General features: G+C 43.1%; 2 protein-coding genes and 1 long non-coding RNA gene across 4 annotated transcripts in view; 2 read left to right on the top strand and 1 right to left on the bottom strand.

The window, feature by feature from the left end:
• vars2 (valyl-tRNA synthetase 2, mitochondrial) overlaps positions 1 to 9,360 on the top strand; it is a 38,074-nt gene extending 28,714 nt beyond the window's left edge. The window contains exons 26-29 of the mRNA XM_088987034.1: positions 923 to 1,034; positions 1,708 to 1,904; positions 4,359 to 4,508; positions 6,539 to 9,360. Coding sequence (XP_088843160.1) covers positions 923 to 1,034; positions 1,708 to 1,904; positions 4,359 to 4,508; positions 6,539 to 6,646 — 567 coding nt within the window. The 3' untranslated portion in view covers positions 6,647 to 9,360. The remainder of the gene's footprint in view (positions 1 to 922; positions 1,035 to 1,707; positions 1,905 to 4,358; positions 4,509 to 6,538) is intronic.
• LOC148882557 (uncharacterized) overlaps positions 1 to 11,430 on the bottom strand; it is a 23,091-nt gene extending 11,661 nt beyond the window's left edge. For both annotated transcript variants that reach the window (XR_016113480.1, XR_016113479.1), the window contains exons 1-2: positions 10,883 to 11,430; positions 4,397 to 4,524 (exon numbers count right to left, since the gene is read on the bottom strand). This is a non-coding gene — a long non-coding RNA (uncharacterized LOC148882557). The remainder of the gene's footprint in view (positions 1 to 4,396; positions 4,525 to 10,882) is intronic.
• mgat1b (alpha-1,3-mannosyl-glycoprotein 2-beta-N-acetylglucosaminyltransferase b) lies at positions 10,167 to 23,319 on the top strand. The gene is made up of 3 exons (XM_088987036.1): positions 10,167 to 10,949; positions 18,660 to 19,808; positions 20,914 to 23,319. The coding sequence occupies exons 2-3, from the start codon at positions 18,984 to 18,986 to the stop codon at positions 21,613 to 21,615; spliced, it is 1,527 nt and encodes a 508-aa protein (XP_088843162.1). The 5' UTR covers positions 10,167 to 10,949; positions 18,660 to 18,983; the 3' UTR covers positions 21,616 to 23,319.

The raw sequence follows: 23,319 nt of genomic DNA, 5'->3' as shown, positions 1-23,319 counted from the left end.
AGTGATACCTTGGCTTACGAACTTAATTGCTTCCCGGACAGTGTGTAAGGTGAAAAGTGTGTATCCCAAAAAATCATTTCCCGAGAATAATCCGTTCCCAGGTCCCCATAAAACATCATTTTCTACTTTCTAATTTTCTAAGCATTAAAACTACACAAAATAGACCTTATTTTATGGATAATAAATGTGCTGTGGTATTATAATTAAAGAAATAAACTGTACTGTATAATAAAGTGGTTTTATTTACCTGATGGCTTGATGGATTGGAGTGGCCGCTTTCCTCAGCATGAAACACTTGATGAGGAACGTAGCCTTCCTTCTTCTTTCACCATCTTGAGGAACGAACCCTTTTAGGAGCTTTCTTTGCGATCATTCTATCTAGTTCCTCATCAATTGTGTTCTGTTTAGCTGGGTTGATAGCTTTTTGCATCAAGTGTACAGATGGCTTGTGCGGGTTGTTTGTGGAGCCTGATTGAGGGGATATTTTAACCTTGCAGTCTGCACTCTGCCTTTGAACTATCAAAGTTGAAACTCTCTCACTCTCGTCTGCCTGTCTCTTTAATGTTTAAACCACTGCTCCACACTGCTGCGTTGTTGACCAATCACGGGGCTTTAACCGAAGACTGGGGGCGGGGAATAGGGGACAAAAACAGTCGGCTTCCATTTTCATCACTCATTGAGGCAGCTCCGTGTACAAAAAAGTTCGTATGGCAAGGTAAAATGTTCATAAATGTCACGTTTGTAAAGGGAAAAGTTGTCAAGGCAAGGGATTTGTAAAGCGAGGTATCTATCACTCGCCGTATTCTGGACCAACCTGAGAGAGTTAATGGAGGATTGTCCGACGCCGTAGTAAAATGTTGTTGTTTGAAATTCCGTTGCCATTTGAGCTGATGTGGTTATTTTGTTGCGTGCATCCTGCCAGAAACATTGGCATTTTCCAGAAGACGAACGAGATTTCCTTCTGGTCCAGGAAGTGACTCGAGTGGCCCGCTCCCTTCGGGCTCAGTGTGGCTTAACGAAAGAAAAGCCTGCAAGTAAGTACACGTGCGTAGCACAGACTGCTATGATTGGTCCCTGCGCTCAGGTTGGGGGGAGCGGAGGACTACTCCCTGCGGCTGATTACTTCTATTGTCCTACCCGAGTATGGGGTTTACGACTGCCCCGATTACCCCATTTGCCCTGGTATCATCTCATCAGCATAACTAAGCCTATGTTGCCTAAACAGGCGGGTCTAGGAACGATTCAAATTAAACCTCACCCCACCGTGGCGATTTAGTAAAGGCTTTTGACAGCTGTTACACAGGTGTCAAAGTCAAGGCCCGGGGGCCAAATCTGGGCCGCCACATCATTTTATTTGGCCGGCGAAAGCAAATCAAACTAGTGAAATGAAAATGCTGCTTGCTAAAGTCTTTCCAATTGTGCCATGTAAACTACAATAACGCTCATTATTTTTTTTACTTCAGATTTGAAAACTAGTCATTCATTCATTTGTATGTAATATGTGGAGGGGATGAAATATTCTAATGGTTTCCCCAAATTCATCACGTTCTCAGATAGGAAAGCGCAACTACAATGCGGCCCACGGCAAAAATTACGCCGACGCCGCTGATCGACAGCATCAACAAATAATAAAAAATACATTTTGTTGCAGTTGGGTTTGGATTTTGGGGGAGAGAAAAAAACCACCTTGTGATTTGTGTGTTTCAGTGTGGGTGGTATGTTCACCAGGCCAGGCCCGTATTCTCCTTCATTTTGGATCTGCTGTTTGGACTTTGAGCAGAGTTTCCTGCTTTCATATCTACTCTCCCAAAGGAGATTTAGCCGTCATCTCTTCCGCCGCCCCACCCAAAGGCTGTCTCGTCGGTGTTGTGGATCACACGTGTCAGCTGCATCTTCCTCTCCAGGTAGTCATCAGCCTCTTTTCTCAAGTCAAAATGGCCATTTATAGAGAACAATGATTAAAGGACAACCGACAGCATTTTTTCTTTCCTAACTGACATCAGAAAAGCGTTTGATAGCATCGAAAATACCCAAAACACGCAGGCTGATATTTTGAGTCAAATGCAAAACATCAATGGAAATCAAGGGTCCCAAAACTACTTCAAAATGACCCCCGAGATGCCGAGTTTCAGAAGGTACCGCCCCCTTGTTCGTGACGTCACTATTGGTCACACACCGCCTTGCTCCAGAATCAAAACAATGGCTTCAGAGAGTTCAGATTGGGAGAAGATGTTTTCTTGTTACTCATCCACTTATGAATATGATTCAAATAGTTCTGAAGAGGAAAGCATCAATGTTTGCAATTAATTAAAGAAGTCCTTCCGTATCATTTTGAGGCGTCTGGACTCCAGTGTAGCGTCCCAGAAAATGTACAAGATGGCGCACAAGCTCTGTTGGAAATGGGCTGATTTGTCTGCTGGGAATTTGTGTCAACTAGTATCAAATAGTAGTCTTGGTGAAACACACAACGATTCACCATCACATTATTTATGTGTTTTGAGACCAAACCAAGTACCCAAAATGCATTGTGTGTCACTTTGTCGGTCAGGGGCGTTACAGACGTCACGTCACTTCGGGCGTCGTCATGAACTCAAAAACAAGACTTCCTGAATATTCAGCGCGAGTCTTAGAAGGTAAAATCTCACTATATGCGGTGGAATCTTTGTAAAATACGCTCAGTCGAAGTCGTTTGAAGTGATTTTACAAATTAGGGACACAACTTGTCCGGATGCGTCGGTTGTCCTTTAAATGGACCTGTCACTTCAAAGACGTACCTTATTTTTGGGTGTATAAGGCGCATCCAAAAGCCTTGATTTTCTTCCAAAGATGACTCTGCGCCTGATACGCAGGTGTGCCTTATATGTGACGTAATATTGAGCCACAAGAGGTCTCACATTGACTGTCAGCAGCCGCCGACTCCCCCTGAAAAAGTAGTGCGTAACCCCTGCCTCTACTCTAACGCCTTATAATTTGGTGTGCCTCATTCGGAAAACTTTTATAGATTTCTATATCATACAATGTATTTGGAAAACTTTTTCTTTCATTGTAGGTGTGCTTTATAGTGCCTTATGGATGGAAAAAGTTAAAAAATCCACCTTTGATTTGGGGTTGCACCTTATAACAGTGTCTGAAACAACGTCTGCCCGGACGCCCGGGGCGTGCAACTTTTACGTACAACTGACAAAATGTCTCAGGCCGGGTGGCCGACAACTTCTTCAAGAAAAAAAAAAAAAAACAAGAAAGATTTTTTTTTAATCATTTATTTAATAAAGCAAACGTTTGAACAAAGATTTCAAAATCGGAATAAATTCTTTCTAAATCTTCGTTCGTTTTGGAAATGTTGGAATTTTGGTTCGTTTGGCAATTTGCATACTCGGCACAGCAGCCAATCAGAAGCCTGCTTCGCGCTTCTGGACTTTCCCGAGCGTTATAAGGTTTTCCAGAGTAGATGCACAGAAGCTCAGCCCCAGAAGAAAGATTCAAAAGAAGCTAACAACATTTATCACACTACAAAACCTAAATGTACATTATCCCGTGACTGAAAAGTGTCCATGAGAGTTTTGAAAGGCGCTTAGAAATCAAATTAAACATTAAAGAGACAGGCAGACGACAGTGAGAGAGTTTCAACTTTGATAGTTCAAAGGCAGAGTGGAGACTGCAAGGTTAAAATATCCCATCAATCAGGCTCCACAAACAACCCGCACACGCTATCTGTACACTTGATGCAAAAAGCTATCAAACCAGCTAAACAGATCACAATTGATGAAGAACTAGACACAATTATCACAGCGAAAGCACCTACAAGGGATCATTCCTCAAGATGCTGAAAGTTTCCTATGTTCCTCATCAAGTGTTTCATGCTGAGGAAAGCGGCCTCTCCATTTCATCAAGCCATCAACGACCATCACAAAGGTCAATAAAACGACTTTATTATATAGTACAGTTTATTTCATTAACTACAATAGCACATTTATTAGACATAAAATAAGGTCTATTTTGTGTAGTTTTAAGGCTTAGAAAATTAGAAAGCAGAACATGATGTTTTATGGGGACCTGGGAACGGATTATTCTCATTTTAATGGTTTCCTATGGGAAATTAATATTTGGGATACACACTTTTCGCCTTACACACTCTACCTGTGAACCAATTAAGCTCTTAGGCCAAGGTATGTATGACTGTAACTCCAAAGTGGCCCGAGAGAGAAATGTTTGAGAAAGATGTTATTCTCTTTGATTTTCGTGCGTTTTTATGGTTTGTGTTTGGTTTTGCGCTTAGTTGCCCCAAGAGAAGAAATAAAATGTAGACATTTGAAGAGAATGGATCGAAAAAGATGTTATCCTTTGGAATGTGCCCCCAGAGTACCATGGACATAAACAAACAAGTGGCTCAGCTTACCCAACGTCGAAGCAAGCTTGTTCCCAAACTGGATGAGATCCTGTGCAAAATCCAATCTCCAAACTACGTCGTCAAGGTGCCGGTGCACAGAAGGGAGCAGACGGAGAGTAAGGTAAGACCCGACCGACCTGGGAAGGACACGACCAATGGACACGTGGTTCAGTCCAAAAATCACATTTGTGTTTTGTTCTTGATGCATGAATCAAATGAGAGAACGCTTCCTTTGACTTGGATGCCAAAGTACAATCATTTCTTTCCCATGTTCTGTATCAACCAAACTTCCTATGTGGAGTTTGCGTGTTGTCCCCGGGCCCGCGTGGGTTTTCTGCGGCTATTCCGGTTTCCCTCCTACATTCCAAGAACAGGCATGGCAGGTTGATTGAATACTTTAAATTGCCCCAAGGTGTCGGTGTGGATGGTGTGTACCCTGCGATTGGCTAGCGACCACTTCGGGACAACTGGGCTTGGCTCCAGCGCATTGGAAAATGGATGTTATGTTTCATACAATTCATAAAATCATCTTATTACAAAATCGCCTTAAGACTTAAATCTATATATATATATATATATGTATATACAGTGATACCTCTGCTTACGAACTTAATTGGTTCCCAGAAAGTGTGTGTAAGGCGGAAAGTGAGTATTCCAAACATTAATTTCCCATAGGAAACCATTAAAATGAGAATAATCCGTTCCCAGGTGCCCATAAAACATAATTTTCAACTAAATAAGCCTTAAAGGACAACCAACGCCTCCGGCCGGACAAGTTGTGTCCATAATTTGTAAAACCATGTCATCAAATGGTGAGTATGGTTTTTGCTTTTTTGGATGTTGCTGCGCCGATGACCATTTTGTGTTTGGCAGCCTTTTACTGAGCGAGTTGCTTGTTCTGTAGCCACAAAGGGACATAAGTCTTCTTGTGGCGGTCCCAAGCCCGGAATAATACAGAGGGTTGTGTCAGGAAGGCCATCCGACGTCAAAGCTGGGCCAAAACAAACATGCGGATCAACCCTCTAAATATGGAGGTCACTGATTTGCTGTGGCGACCCCGCCCGTCAAGGGAAAAGCACAAAGGAAAAGAAGACTTCAAATGACTTCTACGGAGCGTATTTGACAAAGATTCCATGGCATCTAGCTAGATTTTACCTTTTAAGACTCGCGACGAATATTCAGCAAGTCTTGTTTTTGAGTTGATGACGATACCTCCCGTGACATCACGGGAGGTATCGTCACTGACCGAGAAAGTGACACACAATGCATTTTGGGAACTTCGTTTGGTCTGAAAACTTTGTGTTGATCCGTGATGATGGCCAAATTACAAGGAAAACATAAATAACGCGATGGTGAATCATTGTGTTACACCAAGACTACTATTTGATACTAGTTGACGCAAATTCCCAGCAGACAAATCAGCCCATTTCCAACGAAGCTTGTGCACCATCTTGTGCATTTTGTGGGTGCTACATTGGAGTCCTGACGGCTCAAATTCATACGTAAGGACTTCTATAATCGATTGCAAACATGTATGCTTTCCTCTTCAGAACTATTTGAATCATATTCATAAGTGGATGAGTAACAAGAAAGCATCTTCTCCCAATCTGAAGCCATTGTTTTGATTCTGGAGCAAGGCAAGACGTCCTGGCGTGACGTCACGAACAAAGGGGGCGGGACCATCTGAAACTCACCATTTCCAAGCTCATTTTGTGGCAGTTTTGGGACACTTGAAGTCCTTTTGATTGGTGTTTTGCATTTGACTAAAAATATCAGCCTGCGTGTTTTGGCTCTCAAACGTTTTTGTGATGTCAGTGAGGAAACAAACCAAAAAATGGTGTCGGTTGTCCTTTAAAACGACACAAAATATATGGTATTATAAGGCGCTCTGTCGGGCTTTGAGAAAATCTAATACTTTTAGGTCAGCCTTATAGTGCGGAAAATATGCTATTCTGTTTGATTGTGGTTCAATTATTTAACAATCAATAAAATGGCAATACATGAGTAAATATAAATGCTTTCATATCTGAATTAAACATTTCTTAATTTGATTACACGTGTTTTCTATCTTATTTCAAGAGATGCAAAATCATGATTATTTGTATTTTTTGGGGGCTAACTGTTGCTCCCTTTCCTTTTCTTGAATTTTAGATGTTGGCTCTTCAGCAGGAGTTGAAGACGATCGAGGACCAGCTTCAGTTGCTTCAAATGACAGACTGTCCCACCGGCAGCTATTCCGATGATCAGTGTCACACATAAAGATCTTGAAGAGCCGGTTTTAAAAGAACAACAATCAGGGCAGAATCCAAAAAAAGGAGTTCAGGGACAGCGGTTCCAACATCTTACCATCTTATCAGGTTGCAGTGTGCACAAAGGGCTTAAGTAATGCTCCTTTCATTTGTTTGTTTGTTTCTTTGTTTGTTTTTAAACTGTTGGTGTCACGTATCCAATACTCAATGTACCCTCTTCAACTATTTGCATGATTTACGCATTGGGATAGGACACACCAATGTTTGCATCATGCTTACATCAGCAGCTAGCTAGCTAGCTAGCTTGCTTTTAGTTATCTGGCTGGCTAGCTAGCTATTAGCTATCTATTATTGATAGCTGACATTGATTATGTTGTGAGTCATTTTTACCTGTATGTAAAAATCCACACAAAACAGACAAATAATAGGTAACATCAGCAGCTATTTAGCTAGCTAGCTTTTAGCTAATTGGCTATCTATTAGCTATCTATTCGCTACTCAAATGAATAGAGAGCTGGCTGGCTAGCTAATAGACAGTTAATAGCTAGCCAGCTGGCTGATAGATGGCGAGCTAGCTAGCTTTCTATCTATTTGAGTTATTCCGGGTTGAGTGAACGCTGGCGCATGTGGCTGCCGCTGCTCACCCACAGTAAAACTTATTCTGTGACTGTAAAGTGACCTTGAGAGTTTTGAAAGGTGCTTATAAATGAAATGTATTCTTATTATTCTATGTAAAAAGACACGCAAACCTCTTTGATGCCACAATTTTCCCCCCTCATATTTACAGAGAAATCTTTCATTTATGGGATATCTATTTTAAAATAGAAAATAACATTTCCAATCGTAATTGAAAGTATAAAGATGAAAACCCTAATGCATCATGTTGTCTAGTATGCACGTCTCCAGCCCGTTAGCATATCCGTCGCCCCATTTAGGGACGAGTAGAGAAGGGTTAATCTCAACAAATTTTCCATGCCGCAAAGTGACAAAAATATACAAGGCATGATGTACACGTGAGTGTGGCGCATTGTGGAGGTTAAGCAAGCGGAAGCCGCTTCTCAATTTAAACGTACACCGTGATAAATGACTGAAGGGAAGGGAAGGGAAGGGAAGGACGGTGCCGAGTTTTTGCGGAGGTGCAATGAGGTGAAGCCACCCACCTCTGACATTGTTTTGGCACGATTCAAAACAAGTCAAGTCATGGCAAGTTCAGCCATAAAATCTTGAGCCTCATGTTAAATTGGAGCCATCAAATGTCTTTTCACTCGTCATCAAACCGGTGCATTTACATCTATCAAAGTGAAAGAGTGTATGAAATTAAAATGCATATACGTGTTTTTAGCAAATATTTAATTGCGTGTGATTTTTAACAGTTGTCTCACCGTTTTCAGCTACTTTTAAGATAAACTGGACACGAGGAAACATCAAATCAGCAATTGGTAGGAAACTCCAGCCGATCTTATTGCATCTGATCCACTGGTGAAAAGGAGGCTTTCGTCCCCTTTCATCTAGAACTGCTTCAAGATTCCGCACATGTCCATGTTTTTATTTTTATATATTATTTTGCTTTGTGTTGACTATTGTGTGAAGCGCTTTGTTACAGCTGCAGCTGTTGTGAAAGCGCCGTACAAATTATTTTACTTTTGTTTACTTTCGGGCTGAGTGAACGCTGGCACGGGTGGCTGCCGCTGCTCACCCACAGAAAAACTTATCCTGTGACTGTAAAGTGACTTTGAGAGTTATGAAAGGCGTTCATAAGTGAAATGTATTAGTATTATTATTATTATTATTGTCTGTTTTTATACACACTCTCATTAGTGGCGTGAGTTTGTGTTACTTTCGGGTTTAGTGAACGCTGGCGCGAATGGCTGCCGCTGCTCACCCGCTGAAAAAAAAGTTCTCATCCCGTGACTGTAAAGTGTCCTTGAGAGTTTTGAAAGGTTCTTAGAAATAAAATGTATTAATATATATACAGTGAGACCTCAACTTACAAACACCTTAACTTACAAACTTTTCGTCTTACAAATGTCAAATTTCTGAAAATTAAACCTTATAATAAGCACTATTTTCATAATACACACCCACCACGGCTGGCGGAGTGATCTTCGGCGGAAGCACACGACCGAACAGCACCAGAGGTTAAGTTATGGAAGGTGACTCTCCTTCCATAAGCCATCAACGACCAACAAAAAGGTCAATAAAACTTTATTTTACAGCAGTTTATTTCTTTAATTACAGTCCTCATGTAATGCGCCTCTCTTTCCAAACAACAATTCCCTTTGACCTTCGAACTCGAAAATGACCATCACAAATGTAAATAAAGTGACTTTATGATACAGTGCAGTGTATTTCTTTCATTGCAATACAATAGCACATTTTAAGGTATGTTGTGTGTAGTTTTAAGATTTATTTAGTTGAAAAGTATATTTTATGGAAACCCGGGAACGGATTATTCCCATTTTAATGGTTTCCCATGGGAATTTGTTTTTTAGATACACACTTTTCGCCTTACACACTCTGTCTGGGAACCAATTAAGTTTGTAAGTTGAGGTCTCACTGTATTATTAACTATTAATTTTTTTGCGAGCATCATAGAATTTCACGAGTTTCATTTGCTCTCGCCGGCCGCATAAAATGATGTGGCGGGCCAGATTTGGCCAGCGGGCCTTGCCTTTGACACCTATGCTCAAGATATTGTTCAGTAAAGTGGTCCGTTCATTCTTATCCACAGGGAGGGGTAATTATTCAACAGTTTGATTGCTCTCCTGATAAAAGTGAGCTCAAAAAAAGCCACTGGCCGAAGATTGTTTCAATTGAGTCCTTCTGGGGAATGCCAATAATTGTGTGAAATGTCCACATATGAAGCATTGTGACACCGTTCATGGAGGTCTGGAACACCCCCGTCCTGATCACAGCTGCGTGAGTCCACCCGCAGATATGGTCAGATGAAGCGGCAGTATAGAAATGATGTTCTGCGGAGCGCTCTCACCATCTCTTCCCCCTTGCTGAAAGTGATGGACGAGTCACTAAGATGGAGTGAGGAGATCAAGGTTCTCTGCTATCGTCCCGTTGAAAGTGTGAAAAGACTGCATTGAGGTCAGTTGTTGAAGACACAGCCCAAGCCATTAACCTGGATAGGTTTATGACGGGATATTGTACTGAGAAAGCGACACACAATGCATGCTGGGTATTTTTTTCCGTCTGCCAATTGTGGGAACACGCATAAAGGTGTAAGTTGACACAAATTCCTAGCGGACATGTCTGCCCGTTTCCAAAGGAGCTTGTGCGTCATCTTGCGCATTTTCTGGGCGCTAGATTGGAATCCAGATCTTCAGCGGTTTCATCGCTTGCAGACGGCTCGAATTGACACGGAAGGACTTATTTATTCAATTGCAAACATGTATGCTTTCCTCTTCGCAACTATTTGAATCATATTCATAACTGGATGAGTAACAAGAAAGCAACTTCTCCGTATCTGAACTCTCTGAAGCCATTGTTTTGATTCTGGAGCAAGGCGGTTTGTGAAGGAGTATCCTGGCGTGACGTCACGAACAAGGAGGCGGGACTTTCCGAATCTCCTCAGTTTCGAGTTCATTTTGTGGCAGCAGTTATGGGACACTTGAAGTCATTTTGATTGGTGTTTTGCATTTGACTAAAAATATCAGCCTACGTGTTTGGGGTATTTTAGATGTTATCAAACGTTTTTCTGATGTCAGTCAGGAAACCAAAAAAATGTTGTCGGTTGTCCTTTAAGTCAGAATTTATCTCGAGTGCACTTTTTTGGTCTCGTGTCAAAATAGCTCCGAACGAGACTTCGGCTCGACTCGGCTCTCATCGTTCCACGCGAGTGGGTAATCCGGAAGAGTCGTCAAGTGAGAATGCTTTGCCGTCATCCCAACGTAGCTCTTGGCACAAGCAGCTGGAACCTTCGTAACTAAAAGCACGAGTCTGCCAACCAACCTCCCGCAAACTGGAAAGTAGCGTTGTGTATGCGCGCCGGGCCACTCGCGCTAACATTAATGAACGCTCCTGTCCCGTCTTGAGAAGTGAATAGTCCCCGTCAATATTTGGCGACTAGAAGTGGATAGACAGACAAGAGACCGTGGCGAGACCGAGGCCGAACCGCAGTCGCAGTGTGCCAGCATCGAGATGAGCCGCGAACGCGAACGTGATAGCGAAGCGGAAACGAGGGTGGCTAACGTCAGCTAGCTACAACTGAACCCGACTGGACTTGAAGCGAACCCACCCGATCTGCCTCTCCGGCATGACGGCATTGAGAGCTTCGCCGTTTTGTTGGCAGCGGCGTGTACGAGGTGAGTGACTTCTTTCCACCTCCGCGGTCGGTTTGCATTCGAAGCGTCCTCGGGACGAGCGAGTCGCACCGTCGATGGCGTGGAGCACTTCTGCACGACGTTTCGCGTGTGCGTGTGTGGTTACGACTCATACTTTGGCTTGATAATGACAAAAAATACGACGGAGACCCTGATGGTATTTGAAGAGCCTCATATTGCTGCTTCGCTTCTGGAGCGGTTAGCTTAGCATCTTGAATGCAAAACGGAACAGTTGAAAATCATCCCAATTACCTCCCGGTGGCCTAATGAAGGCATTGTTGCGCGATATGTCGTATTATTTCATTTCAGTTCATACGTGACAACATAGAGAGGCGGTGCCCGGTGGTTACTAATTGGCTCTGTCGCGGTAGGAGTCACGTGAAGCAGTTTTTCTCTGGTGCCTCACAGCTGCTTTGTGGAGAAACGCTGCTGGCAGCTCCGCGTCTCAGTGGAAAGCGTAAAGGACAACCGACACCACTTGTTTTGTTTCCTAACTGACATCAGAAAACGTTTGATAGCATCTAGAATAGCCAAAACACACAGGCTGTTTTTTTAGTCAAATGCAAAACACCAATCAAAATGACTTAAAGTGTCCCAAAACTTCCACAAAATGAAACCGGAGCTAGGGATGTTCAGAAAGTCCCGCCCCCTTGTTCGTGAAGTCACGTCAGGATACTCCCTCACAAACTGCCTTGCTCCAGAATCAAAACAATGGCTTCAGAGAGGTCAGATTTGGAGAAGATGCTTTCTAGCTACTCATCCAGTTATGAATATAATTCAAATAGTTCTGAAGAGGAAAGCATGCATGTTTGCAATCCATTAAAGAAGTCGTTCCGTATCAATTCGAGCCGTCTGGACTCCAATGTCACGCCCAGAAAATGCACAAGATGGCGCACAAGCTCCGTTGGAAATGGGCTGATTTGTCCGCAAGGAAGTTGTGTAAACTTACACCTTTATGCCTGTTACCACAATTGGCAGAGGAAAAAAAAAAATACCCAAAATGCATTGTGTGTCGCTTTCTCGGTCAGGGGCATTCCGAATGTGACGTCACTTCGGGCATCGTCATCAACTGGAAAACAAGACTTCCTGAATATTCAGCGCGAGTCTCAAAACGTAAAGTATCGCTTGATGCGGTGGAATCTTTGTAAAGTCATTTGAAGTGATTTTAGAAATTCTGGACGCAACTTGTCTGGAGGCGTCGCTTGTCCTTTAAGGGAGGGAGTGTTGTGTTCAGGTTTGGACAAGTTTTATTCTGCTGGCTGCCGATTCATATTTTGTGCTTCGTGTCAGAGCTCGATTTATAGTTTGTGTTCTCTGACATTTATAGCTTTGTCATGCAACGCATTTCTGATTGACGTGTGCTGCTGGTGGAGGCAGTTCAGTCAGACGAGAGACCAAACTGGCAGAAAAGCATACACATGAAGTACTGTTCTGGCGTTGACTTAGTCACGTACGTTTATGCCACACGTAATGAGTAAAAAAGTTGTCACGAATGCTTCAAATATTAGTAATTCAAAGTAATAAAGTCAAAGTCAGCTTTATTGTCAAATATGCTAATATGCATGACATACGGCACAGATGAAATGACTGTCCTCTCGGACACAGCGTGCAAGGCACTTATCTAAATAATGACTGACAAACATAATAAACACGAAAACGCCAATTTGTCGGGAGAGAGAGCAGCGGCTGCGTGTTCACGTGCTGCCATCTTGGGAAAAAACCCAAAATAACAAATACTATGACAACGCAAAGACACAGACGTCTGTGGAAGCTCTCAGTCGTACAGGGGTGGTCCATCGATGAAAAGGTTTCTTCAGCCTTCATCTGTACAAATTTCAAGGTGTCGGACGTTTCGCTTCTCATCCAAGAGGCTTTGTCAACTAACTAAAATTTGCTGGTAGTTTTGGACTCAGGTGGGTCCTCTGTTCCCCCCAAACTGAGAGCAGGGACCTATCATAGCAGAGTTCTGGCACCGCCACCTCTGGACTGTAGGGGATATATATATATATATATATATATATATATATATATATATATATATATATATATATATATATACACACAGTAAAGTCTCGTTATATCGATATTCAAGGGAGTCCGAAAAAATATCGATATAACCGGGACTATCGATATATCCGATATCGATATAACGAGACTTTACTGTATTATATATATATATATATATATATATATATATATATATATATATATATATATATATATATATATATATATTTATTTATGTGTGTGTGTGTGTGTGTGTGTGACGGGTGTCACAACAGTGACTGTCTTCATCTCCACGATGCTGCCGTATTAATGAAGACGAGACGCGTGGATGTGTCTTTTTATTTCTTTTATTTCTGCAACACAGTATGGCAGAAGGGATGGGTGAAGTCGCATGGGTTTCGTCTTGTGATTAACCTGAATCTCCTCGAGATTGTTCCCAAATGCAAAACATTGTAGATAACAAAACAGAAATTAACGTGTGATCGTATAGTGGTTATTTACAGAAAAAGAGAATACAACACAAGTTCACTGTTATTTACAAGATGTCCCTGAAAGCATCATGGGCGGAGACTCGGCAGAACACGCGGTGCGCTTGTAATGGCTGGCGCACAGTTCAACCCGCCACGGACACTCACGGGCAAATGAAACACGACACAAAAAACTAAATATTGTTCAATAAAACCGAAATGAAACAATTATTACCTGCAACACAGTATGGCAGAAGGGATGGGTGAAGTCGCATGGGTTTCGTCTTGTGATTAACTGCGCAATAGAAAAGCACATGTGCTCCAAAGTTCCACTCAACAAAACGTGAAGTAAATAATGACACAAAAAGTAATCTGGACTCGAAATGAATAAGGGAACTAATTAGATAACACTAGACAGTACAAAAGGGGAAACAAAATAAGATATTGTCATGAAAATGCGCGTTAATCAAGACCAACAGAAAATTGCGACTCACCCTGAATCTCCTCGAGATTGTTCTGGAAACTATGGGCGGGACATAGTGCCACACTGTGCGCCGTTGCGTCACTTCCTTCATAATTTAATAATCTAAGTGCACAACTCCGTAGTTTTGGCCCTATATATATATTGGGTTGAGTGGACATATATATATATATATATATATATATATATATATATATATATATATATATATATATATATATATATATATATATATATATACAAATTCTAGTTCGCTGACGAAGCCTCTTAGATGAGAATCGAAATGTCCGACAGACACCTTCAAAAGACGGCTAAAGAAACCTTTTCTTCAACAAAGACACAGTCATTCATTCTTCAGAACTTGCTGTGACATGAAGCAGTTCTAGATGGAGGAGAGGATCAAAGCGTCTTTTTCAGCAGTGGATCAGGGACGTCATGGTGGAATGTGCACGTTGACTACAAGACATACGGATCGGCGCTCTGCGCTGACGCAGTGCGCCGATCTATGATCTAATATTAATGAAGTAGCTATCTAGTGTATTCGCTAGCTAGCTAGCTATTAGCTTGCTTTCTATCTGAGTTACGGGTTGAGTGAATGCTGGCGCGTGTAGCTGCCGCTGCTCACCCACAGTAAACCTTGTCTTGTGACTGTAAAGTGAGAGTTTTGAAAGGCGCTTATAAATAAAATGTATTATTATGATGATTATTATGATCAACTCCGATTGAAGTCGATAAATTAAATGGGAAGTCAAGTCGTTTTTTTATGTCTTTATTTATTTTGCAAACGCATGTTCATGCAGGCCCACGAGTCCAACCGTGACATTGTGATGACTCTTAACGCTTGTGGAACATGAGATAAGCAATAAAATGCACCCGTGTTGTGCCTCTCTCAAGGTGCGGCCATTTTACCATTTGTTGTCAACTGAAAGTGATATGGCAGTCGTTCACGGCTCGGACCAATCATGGTTCATTTTCAGAAAACAGTTTAGTGATATTAAACACCTCAAAATCACATATGTGGAATATTTATATCCTTTCAGAACACTCTCATAGCGAGCCTCTCTTTCTTAAAAGTTGTATGACGTGGAAATGCTCTTTCACTGTCTGCATCGTTGCAAGGCAGGCTTATATATATATATATATATATATATAGACTAGTAGTCACACTATTCACAAAGTACTTATGAGGATGTGCGAAAAAAAACAATGTTTTTGGCTATCTGGCTGGCTAGCTAATAGCTATGTAGGTGGCTAGCTATGAGCTGTCTAGCTGGCTGCCTGTTAACTGGCTAGCTGTTGGCTATATGGCTATCTATCAGCTATATATTACCTATCCATTAGCTATATGGCTAGCTATCAGCTCTCTAGCTGGCTGCCTGTTAGCTGTCAAGCTGTTGGCTAGATGGCTATCTATCAGCTATTTATTAACTATCCATTAGCTAGCGGGCTAGCTATCAGCTCTCTAGCTGGCTGGCGTTAAGCTGTCTAGCTAGCGAGCTGTTGGCTATCTGGCTCTCTATTAGCTATTTATTTGCTATCCATTAGCTAACTAGCTAGCTTTCTATCTATTTGAATTTCTTGGGGTTGAGTGGACGCTGGCGCATGTGGCTGCCGCTGCTCACCCACGTAAAAACTTATCCTGTGACTGTAAAGTGACCCTGAGAGTTTGAAAGGCGATTATAAATGAAATTTATTATTATTATTATTAATATTAATGTAGCCACAAGGGGGCACAAGCCAGTGTCTTATTGTGCCGGTCCCAAGCCCGGATAAATACAGAGGGTTGTGTCAGGAAGGGCATCCGACGTAACATTTTTTGCCAAAACAAATATGCGAATCAAACCTCTGAATCCCATACCGGATCGGTCGAGGCCCGGGTTAACAACGGCCGCCATTGGTACTGTTGACCTTCAGGGTGCCAGTGGAAAATGGACTACTGTTGGTCGAAGAAGGAGAGGAGGGAGGTGTGCCCGGAGGAAAAGAGACAAATGGAACGCCAAGAGTGTACAACTAAGAGTAGGAACTTTGAATGTAGGAACAATGACAGGTAAAGGTCGAGAGCTGGTTGACATGATGCAGAGAAGGAAGGTAGACATACTGCGTGTCCAGAAGACCAGGTGGAAAGGGAGCAAGGCTAGAAGCTTAGGGTCAGGGTTGAAGTTGTTCTATCACGGTGATGACAGAAAGAGAAATGGAGTTGGGGTTAAAATCTTAAAAGAGGAGTTTGTTAGGAATGTCCTAGAAGTAAAAAGAGTATCAGATAGAATGATGAGTTTGAAGCTAGAAATTGAAGGTGTGATGTTCAATGTTGTTTGTGGGTATGCCCCACAAGTAGGATGCGAGCTGGCGGAGAAGGAGACATTTTGGTTGGACTTTGATGAAGTCATACAGAACATCCCGAGAAGTGAGAGGGTTGTCATTGGTGGAGACTTCAATGGACATGTTGGCGCAGGAAACAAAGGTGATGAGGAGGTGATGGGCAGGTTTGGACTCCAGATGAGGAACGCTGAAGGACACATGGTGGTTGACTTTGCTAAGAGAATGCAAATGGCTATTGTGAATACTTTCTTTCAGAAGAGACAGGAACATAGGGTGACCGAAAAGAGTGGAGGCAGAAGTACACAGGAAGACTACATTTTGTGTCAACGGCGCCATCTAAAGGAAATCAGTGACTGCAAAGTAGTGGTTGGTGAGAGTGTAGCCAGACAGCATAGGTTGGTGGTGTGTAGGATGACGCTGGCAGTGAGGAAGATGAAGAAACCAAAGGCTGAAGTGAGGACAAAATGTTGGAAGTTGAAAAAGAAAGAGTGTTGCATGACATTTAGGAAGGAGGTAAGACAAGCACTGGGTGGGCAAGAGGTCCTTCCAGATGACTGGCAAACTACAGCAAACATAATCAGAGACACGGGTCGGAAAATACTTGGTGTATCGAGTGGAAGAAAGGTAGATAAGGAGACTTGGTGGTGGAACGGGGAGGTGCAGGAGTGTATACAGAGAAAGAGTTTAGCAAAGAAGAAGTGGGACAGCGAGAGGACGGACGAGAGTAGACAGCAGTACAAGGAGATGCAGCGCACGGTTAAAGTAAAGGTGGCAACGGCCAAACAAGACGCCTATGATGACTTACATGCTCGGCTGGACAGCAAGGAAGGTGAGACTGATCTTTACAGGCTAGCGAGACAGAGAGACAAAGATGGGAAGGACCTGCAGCAGGTTCGGGTGATTAAGGATTGAGATGGCAATGTGTTAACAGGTGCCAGTAGTGTGATGGCAAGATGGAAAGAGTACTTTGAAGGATTGATGAATGAGGAAAATGAGAAGGAACAAAGAGTAGAAGACGTGACTGTTGTGGACCAAGACGTAGCAAGCATTAGCAAGGATGAAGTGAGGAGGGCGCTGAAGAGGATGAAGGGGGCAAAGGCACTTGGAAGAGAGGAGGTTTATAGAAGTGGTCAAAGAGGACATGAAGGTAGCTGGTGTGAGAGAAGAGGATGCACAAAACCGGGATAGATGGAGGACATTGATTCGCTCTGGCGACCCCTGAGGGGAAAAGCTGAAAGGAAAAGAAGAAGATTATTATTATTATTATTATTATAGTTGCTAACCATGAACAAGCCATTCGTGACCAACAATAGAACCAATTACAACATATTATGTGTTTTCTCATTTGAATCGCATGCAAGGAAATTGATTCCATGTTGTCCCAACCAGTGGAGCGCTGATCACATCCATCCTAACAAGATTACTGTGCATGAGTGCGTGTGTGTCTATATTTACCAACGCTAATTGGTTTATCATGCTAATGCTGAGGATCTCACGTGGGAAAGGTTCAATGTATACTACTCACCTGCCACTGTCGTCAGTCTGTCAAGGTTGTAAAACTCATTTGTTGCCATTTTCAGTCTCGCTCTCTGAATGACATACACCACCATCGTCCGCAGTGTGCTCATCAGGCTTTCATTCCTGCATGTAGAACAACAAAGTCATTTTTTGCCGCGGACCACATTGTAGTTCGGGTTTCCTTTCGCGGTCGGTATTAATTTGGGGAACCCATTAAAATGTTCGATACCTTCCACATATTACATATAGAGCGCACAACAAATTAATGAATAACTAGTTTTCAAATTTGAAGTAAAAAATAATGACTGTTGTAATAATAATAATCATAACAATAATAATTATAATACATTTCATCGATAAGCGCCTTTCAAAACTCTCAAGGTCACTTCACAATCACAGGATAAGTTTTTCTGCGGGTGAGCAGCGGCAGCTACACGCGCCAGCTTTCACTCAAGCCAGGATTAACTCAAATAGCTACTTAGTTAGCTAATAGATAGCTAATAATAATACATTGCATTTATAGCACATATCAAAACTCTCAAGGACATAGCTAATAGATTGGTAGCTAGATAGCTATATAGCTAATAGATAGCTTTCAGAGCAAGTTTTTTTTTTTTTTTGTGGAAAATGTTTAATTTTTGTTTCATTTTTTTGTTGTGGTTTACATGAGACAATTTGAAATTTTGGTTTGGATTTTTTAATTAATAATAATAATATTCTAGATTTAAATACACGGAATCCTTTTGACAAGCTAATAGAGAATTAGCATTGAGATCCGGGAGTGGTATTTGTGCATAAAATGAATATTCAAACGCATTTGCTGCAGTAACGCATACAGACTGGTAATATAACATTTACAAGCGTCTATGAAACTGATAGTTGTTTCTGGTCTGTTTCTAGGATGATGGCTAAAGGATAATGCACAAGGAGTCGCCTTCCCTCAGCCCAAAGTGACCCAAATTCCCCACCCCCACCCTTATTTTTCATCACCGTCCTTCGATGGAATTGACGAATTCCGCAGTGAGACTGTGTGAATATGATGGCCTGTTTCCTCTCTGGGCACCGTGGTCGAAAGAAGACGGGGTTTAATTTGAAATGATGCGACCGGACCTCAATTCCTGTCCAACAAAGGATCTGTCGGACTCTTTCTGCTGGCTCCAATAACACGTTTTCCCTTAGTTTGATACTTTTCCACCGCCCAGGCCCTTTGAGTGTTCTTGGGCCATGGTTCGAAAGAAAGGTTCCCTGATCTTATGCGGCGCTTTTCTCTTTGTCGCGTGGAACGCTTTGCTTTTACTTTACCTTTGGGGCCGCCCGCCGATCGGCCGCCTCGGGGAGGGCGATGGCGTCGAACCGGGGGGAAATGAGGAGTGGGGTCTGATCAGAAGCAAAGGAAGCCGGGTCAACCTGGCGGGGGAGGTGATCCAGCTAGCGGAGGAAGTTGAAATTCAGTTGGAGACCCAGAAAAAGCTCTTGAAGCAGATCGAAAGTTACAAGTCGGCGTGGTCCAAGCGTAAAGATGCTGGCAAAAGAGAAATGGCCGTCAAATCGGCAGCGGTTCACCTACCCCGAAGGCCTCCCCATCATTTGAAAGACAAGACGGATAGCAAGGGTCAAACCGGAAAACCCACTCACAAGTCTTTTGTTTCCCCCGGCCCAAACGCTCACCGTCAATCCGACGTGATCGAGACGGTCGGCGCTGACAAATTGGCCACTGAAGTCGTCATCCCTATCCTCGTTATCGCCTGCGACCGAGTGACCGTCAAACGGAGTCTGGACAGACTGATTCAGTACCGTCCGTCCCAGGAACTCCATCCCATCATTGTCAGCCAGGATTGCGGCCACGCCGAAACAGCCGGTGTCATTGACTCATACGGCAGTCAGGTGACACATATTCGCCAACCAGACCTCTCAGATCTCCGAGTACGACCGGAACACAGGAAGTTCCAGGGATACTACAAAATTGCCAGACATTATCGTTGGGCGCTCAACCAAGTGTTCAACACTTTCTCCCAGTCCACCGTGGTCATCGTGGAGGACGACCTTGAGGTGACAAGTTTGACTTCTTCTGTTATATTCTGATAACATTTCACCTACAGATCTAGTGCGGTTAATCGTTTTTAGCTAAATTGAGATCCAAAGATAGGTCACTCTCCTTCATACAAAAGAAATGAAAGTTACAAAATTCCTCAACAGGAAAATATTGCCCCTAGTTACAAAATCTTCTTCTTTCCCTTTGGGCAAGCTTTTCCCTTGACGGGGTCGCCACAGCAAATCAGTGGCCTCCATCTTTAGAGGTTTGATCCGCATGTTTGTTTTGCCCAAGCTTTTACGTCAAAATAATATAGGTAAAAATACAGTATGGGCTGTGACTTGTAGCTCCGAGTTTCCTGAACGCAACATACTTCTACCTGCTCTGCCATTGGCTGTTCCCGGGCATTATCCTGGCATCCCATTGGCTAGGAGGGTCTTCTATAGTACAGTGATACCTGGGCTTATGATTGCTTTAGCTAACAAACTTTTTGCCTTAAGAACGTTGAATTTGCGAGAATATAATCTTGGCATATTTTTCGGGAATAATAATAATAATAATAATAATAATACACGGAGCGCCACAATGAGTAATGTGTCATTCGCGAACGAGACGGTTCTTGAAGCTGTATCTCTGAAGTGAACGAAGCTGGCTTTTTTTTCCTCTATTCCCCACCCCCAGTCCTCGGTTAAAGCTGCACGTGATTGGTCAAGATCCGTGGTATAGGATACGACATGGAATGTGCACGTCTACTACAATCTAAATGTTGAAAGTAAACACAAAGCTGTAGCGTCCGTTGATGAAAAGAGATTGTCTCACGTCTCCTGTCCCACATAAATCCGCTTCAATGGCAGCCACTCTCGCGTCGCCATCTTGAAGTAAAAAATAAAAAACGGAATACCGCAGATGACAACACAAAGACACAGAGAGTAATTCATTCTTCAGCAGTTGCTGTACCCTCTTTGTGACATGAAGCAGTTCTCGATGAAAGAGGAGCGGATCAAAGCATCCTCAGGGACGTCTACTACAAGCCAAATGTTGAAAGCAAACACAAAGCTGTAGCTAGCATCCGTTGCCGAAAAGCGATTCTGTCACATGTCCCGTTTTGTTGTTGTCGTTCAGGTGGCGCCGGACTTCTTTGAGTACTTCCGTGCCATGTACCCAATCCTGCGATCTGACCCGACCTTGTGGTGTGTGTCCGCTTGGAACGATAACGGCCGAGACGCCTTGATCGATCCGTCCAAAGCCGCTCTTCTTCACCGGACGGACTTCTTTCCCGGCTTGGGCTGGATGCTGCTGAAGGAATTGTGGGAGGAGCTCGAACCCAAATGGCCTTCCGCATTCTGGGACGATTGGATGCGTCTGCCGGAGCAACGCAAGGAACGCTCGTGCATTCGCCCGGAAATCTCCCGGACGATCACCTTTGGCCGGAAAGGTGTCAGTTTAGGTCAATTCTTTGACCAGTATCTACGCTATATTCGACTTAACACGGAATTTGTGCCTTTTACCAAACAAAACTTCTCTCGTTTGCTCAAAGAGAAGTATGACGAGAAGTTTATCAAAGAGGTTTACAACGCCCCACTGGTAAAAATTGAGGAGCTCCAACAGGGGGGAAGTTTAAGAGGACCCGGTCCTTACAGAGTCAAGTACTCGAGCAGGGATAGTTTTAAAGTCCTCGCCCGGAATCTGGGTGTGATGGATGACTTGAAATCCGGGGTCCCGCGGACAGGCTACAGGGGCGTCGTCGCTTTCCTGCACCGCGGTCGAAGAGTGTTTTTGGCTCCGCCCGAAGGTTGGACGCACTATGACGTCAGCTGGAGTTGAGACAGATCCCCCCCAAAAAAGTGTCGATGAGACGAATCGTATTCCAATTCCGCTTGCCTGTTTTCCAGGAAGCTTCCGAAATGAAGCGCTCCCTCAGGATCAGCTTGCATCAAGGCCAGCTCGAGAAGACTCTACCGAGTTAAATGTCACAAAACGAACAATAACAATAATCCACTCTTGAACACGACGAAAATGGCTTTTGGCAAAGTGCCTTTTTATGGTCCATTACATTGGATTGTATTTGAATGATAATTCTCATCATATTTCATTCTAACTTGATTAGAAATGACACATGTTCACACTTGATGTAAATAATCGGAAAGACGTGGAGGTTGTGGATTTGAGTCATCCATGTTTCTACGTCAGTGGAAAAGAAAGCGGAAGCCAAAAATCAGAAAAGACTCGGGAACGCCGTCAATGTGCACATACAAAACCGGGCATCAAAGTGTATGAAAGGACAACCGACACCATTTTTTTTGTTTCCTAACTGACATCAGAAAAACGCTTGAGAGCTTCTAAAATACCCAAAACACGCAAGCTGATATTTTTAGTCAAATGCAAAACGCCAATAAAAATGACTTGAAGTTGCCCAAAACCGCAACTAATGAGCTTGAAACTGGGAGATTCAGAAAGTCCCGCCCCTTTGTTCGTGACATCACGCCAGGATACTCCTTCACAAACTGCCTTGCTCCAGAATCAAAACAATGGCTTCAGAGAGTTCAGAATCGGAGAAGACGTTACTCATCCAGTTATGAATATGATTCAAATAGTTCTGAAGAAGAAAGCATAAATGTTTGCGACCTTCGGTATCAATTTGAGCCGTCTGAAAGCGATGAGACCGGTGAAGGAAATCTAGACTCCGATGTAGCAGCCCAGAAAATGCACAAGATGGCTCACAAGCGGCATTTCGTCCAGTATATAAAGCCGCTTATAAGAGCCGCAAAGCCGCCCGTGCTTGGTTAAAATCCGTGGTAGAAGACAGAGGGGTGAGTTTTGTGCACACACAAATGAGACAGCAGCACTCAAACATCAGAGATGTTGAGACGAGAGCGAGCTCGACAGCGCTACAGAGGAACAAATGACACGGTGGAAAATGGACGTTTGTCCGATGGGTTTGCTCCACTAATATGGCCATTGCTCTCTTTCACCAGGTGAGCTCACAGTTGGCATGCAGTGTGACTAAATGAGTTAACATGCATCAAACTTCCACTGTCCGAGCGCCGAATCGCTAACTCTGGTTAGCCTCCTCGTTCGCCTCCGCTGGTGCTCTACTGCTCTGCTCCGTTAGAAATGGCTGCTTTGTCTTCTGGGAATTTGTGTCAACTTACACCTTCTTTATGCGTGTTACCGCAATTGGCTGCCACACAACGATCCATCACGTTAATTATGTAGTTTTCCTTCTAATTTGCCGATCAACACGATGAAAAATAGTACCCAAAATGCATTGTGTGTCGCTTTCTCGGTCAGGGGCGTTCCCTCCGTGACGTCACGTCAGGCATCGACATCAACTCGAAAACAAGACTTCATGAATATTCAGCGCGACTTTTAAAAAGTGATTTTACAAATGATGGCCGCAACTTGTCGGAAGGTGTCTGTTGTCCTTCAATGCAACAATGATGGGTTTCATGACTCCAGTTCACGTTTCAGCAGTGGAACAATCGCAGAATTCCACCAAGTGGTCCAGTTCAGTTTAATTTGTCCGTA

The sequence above is a fragment of the Hippocampus bargibanti genome, linkage group LG20 (genome assembly GCF_051943395.1).
Source record: "Hippocampus bargibanti isolate YZ-2025 linkage group LG20, ASM5194339v1, whole genome shotgun sequence".
Classification (NCBI taxonomy): Eukaryota; Metazoa; Chordata; class Actinopteri; order Syngnathiformes; family Syngnathidae; genus Hippocampus; species Hippocampus bargibanti.
This window is presented reverse-complemented; position numbering and strand designations above follow the sequence as displayed.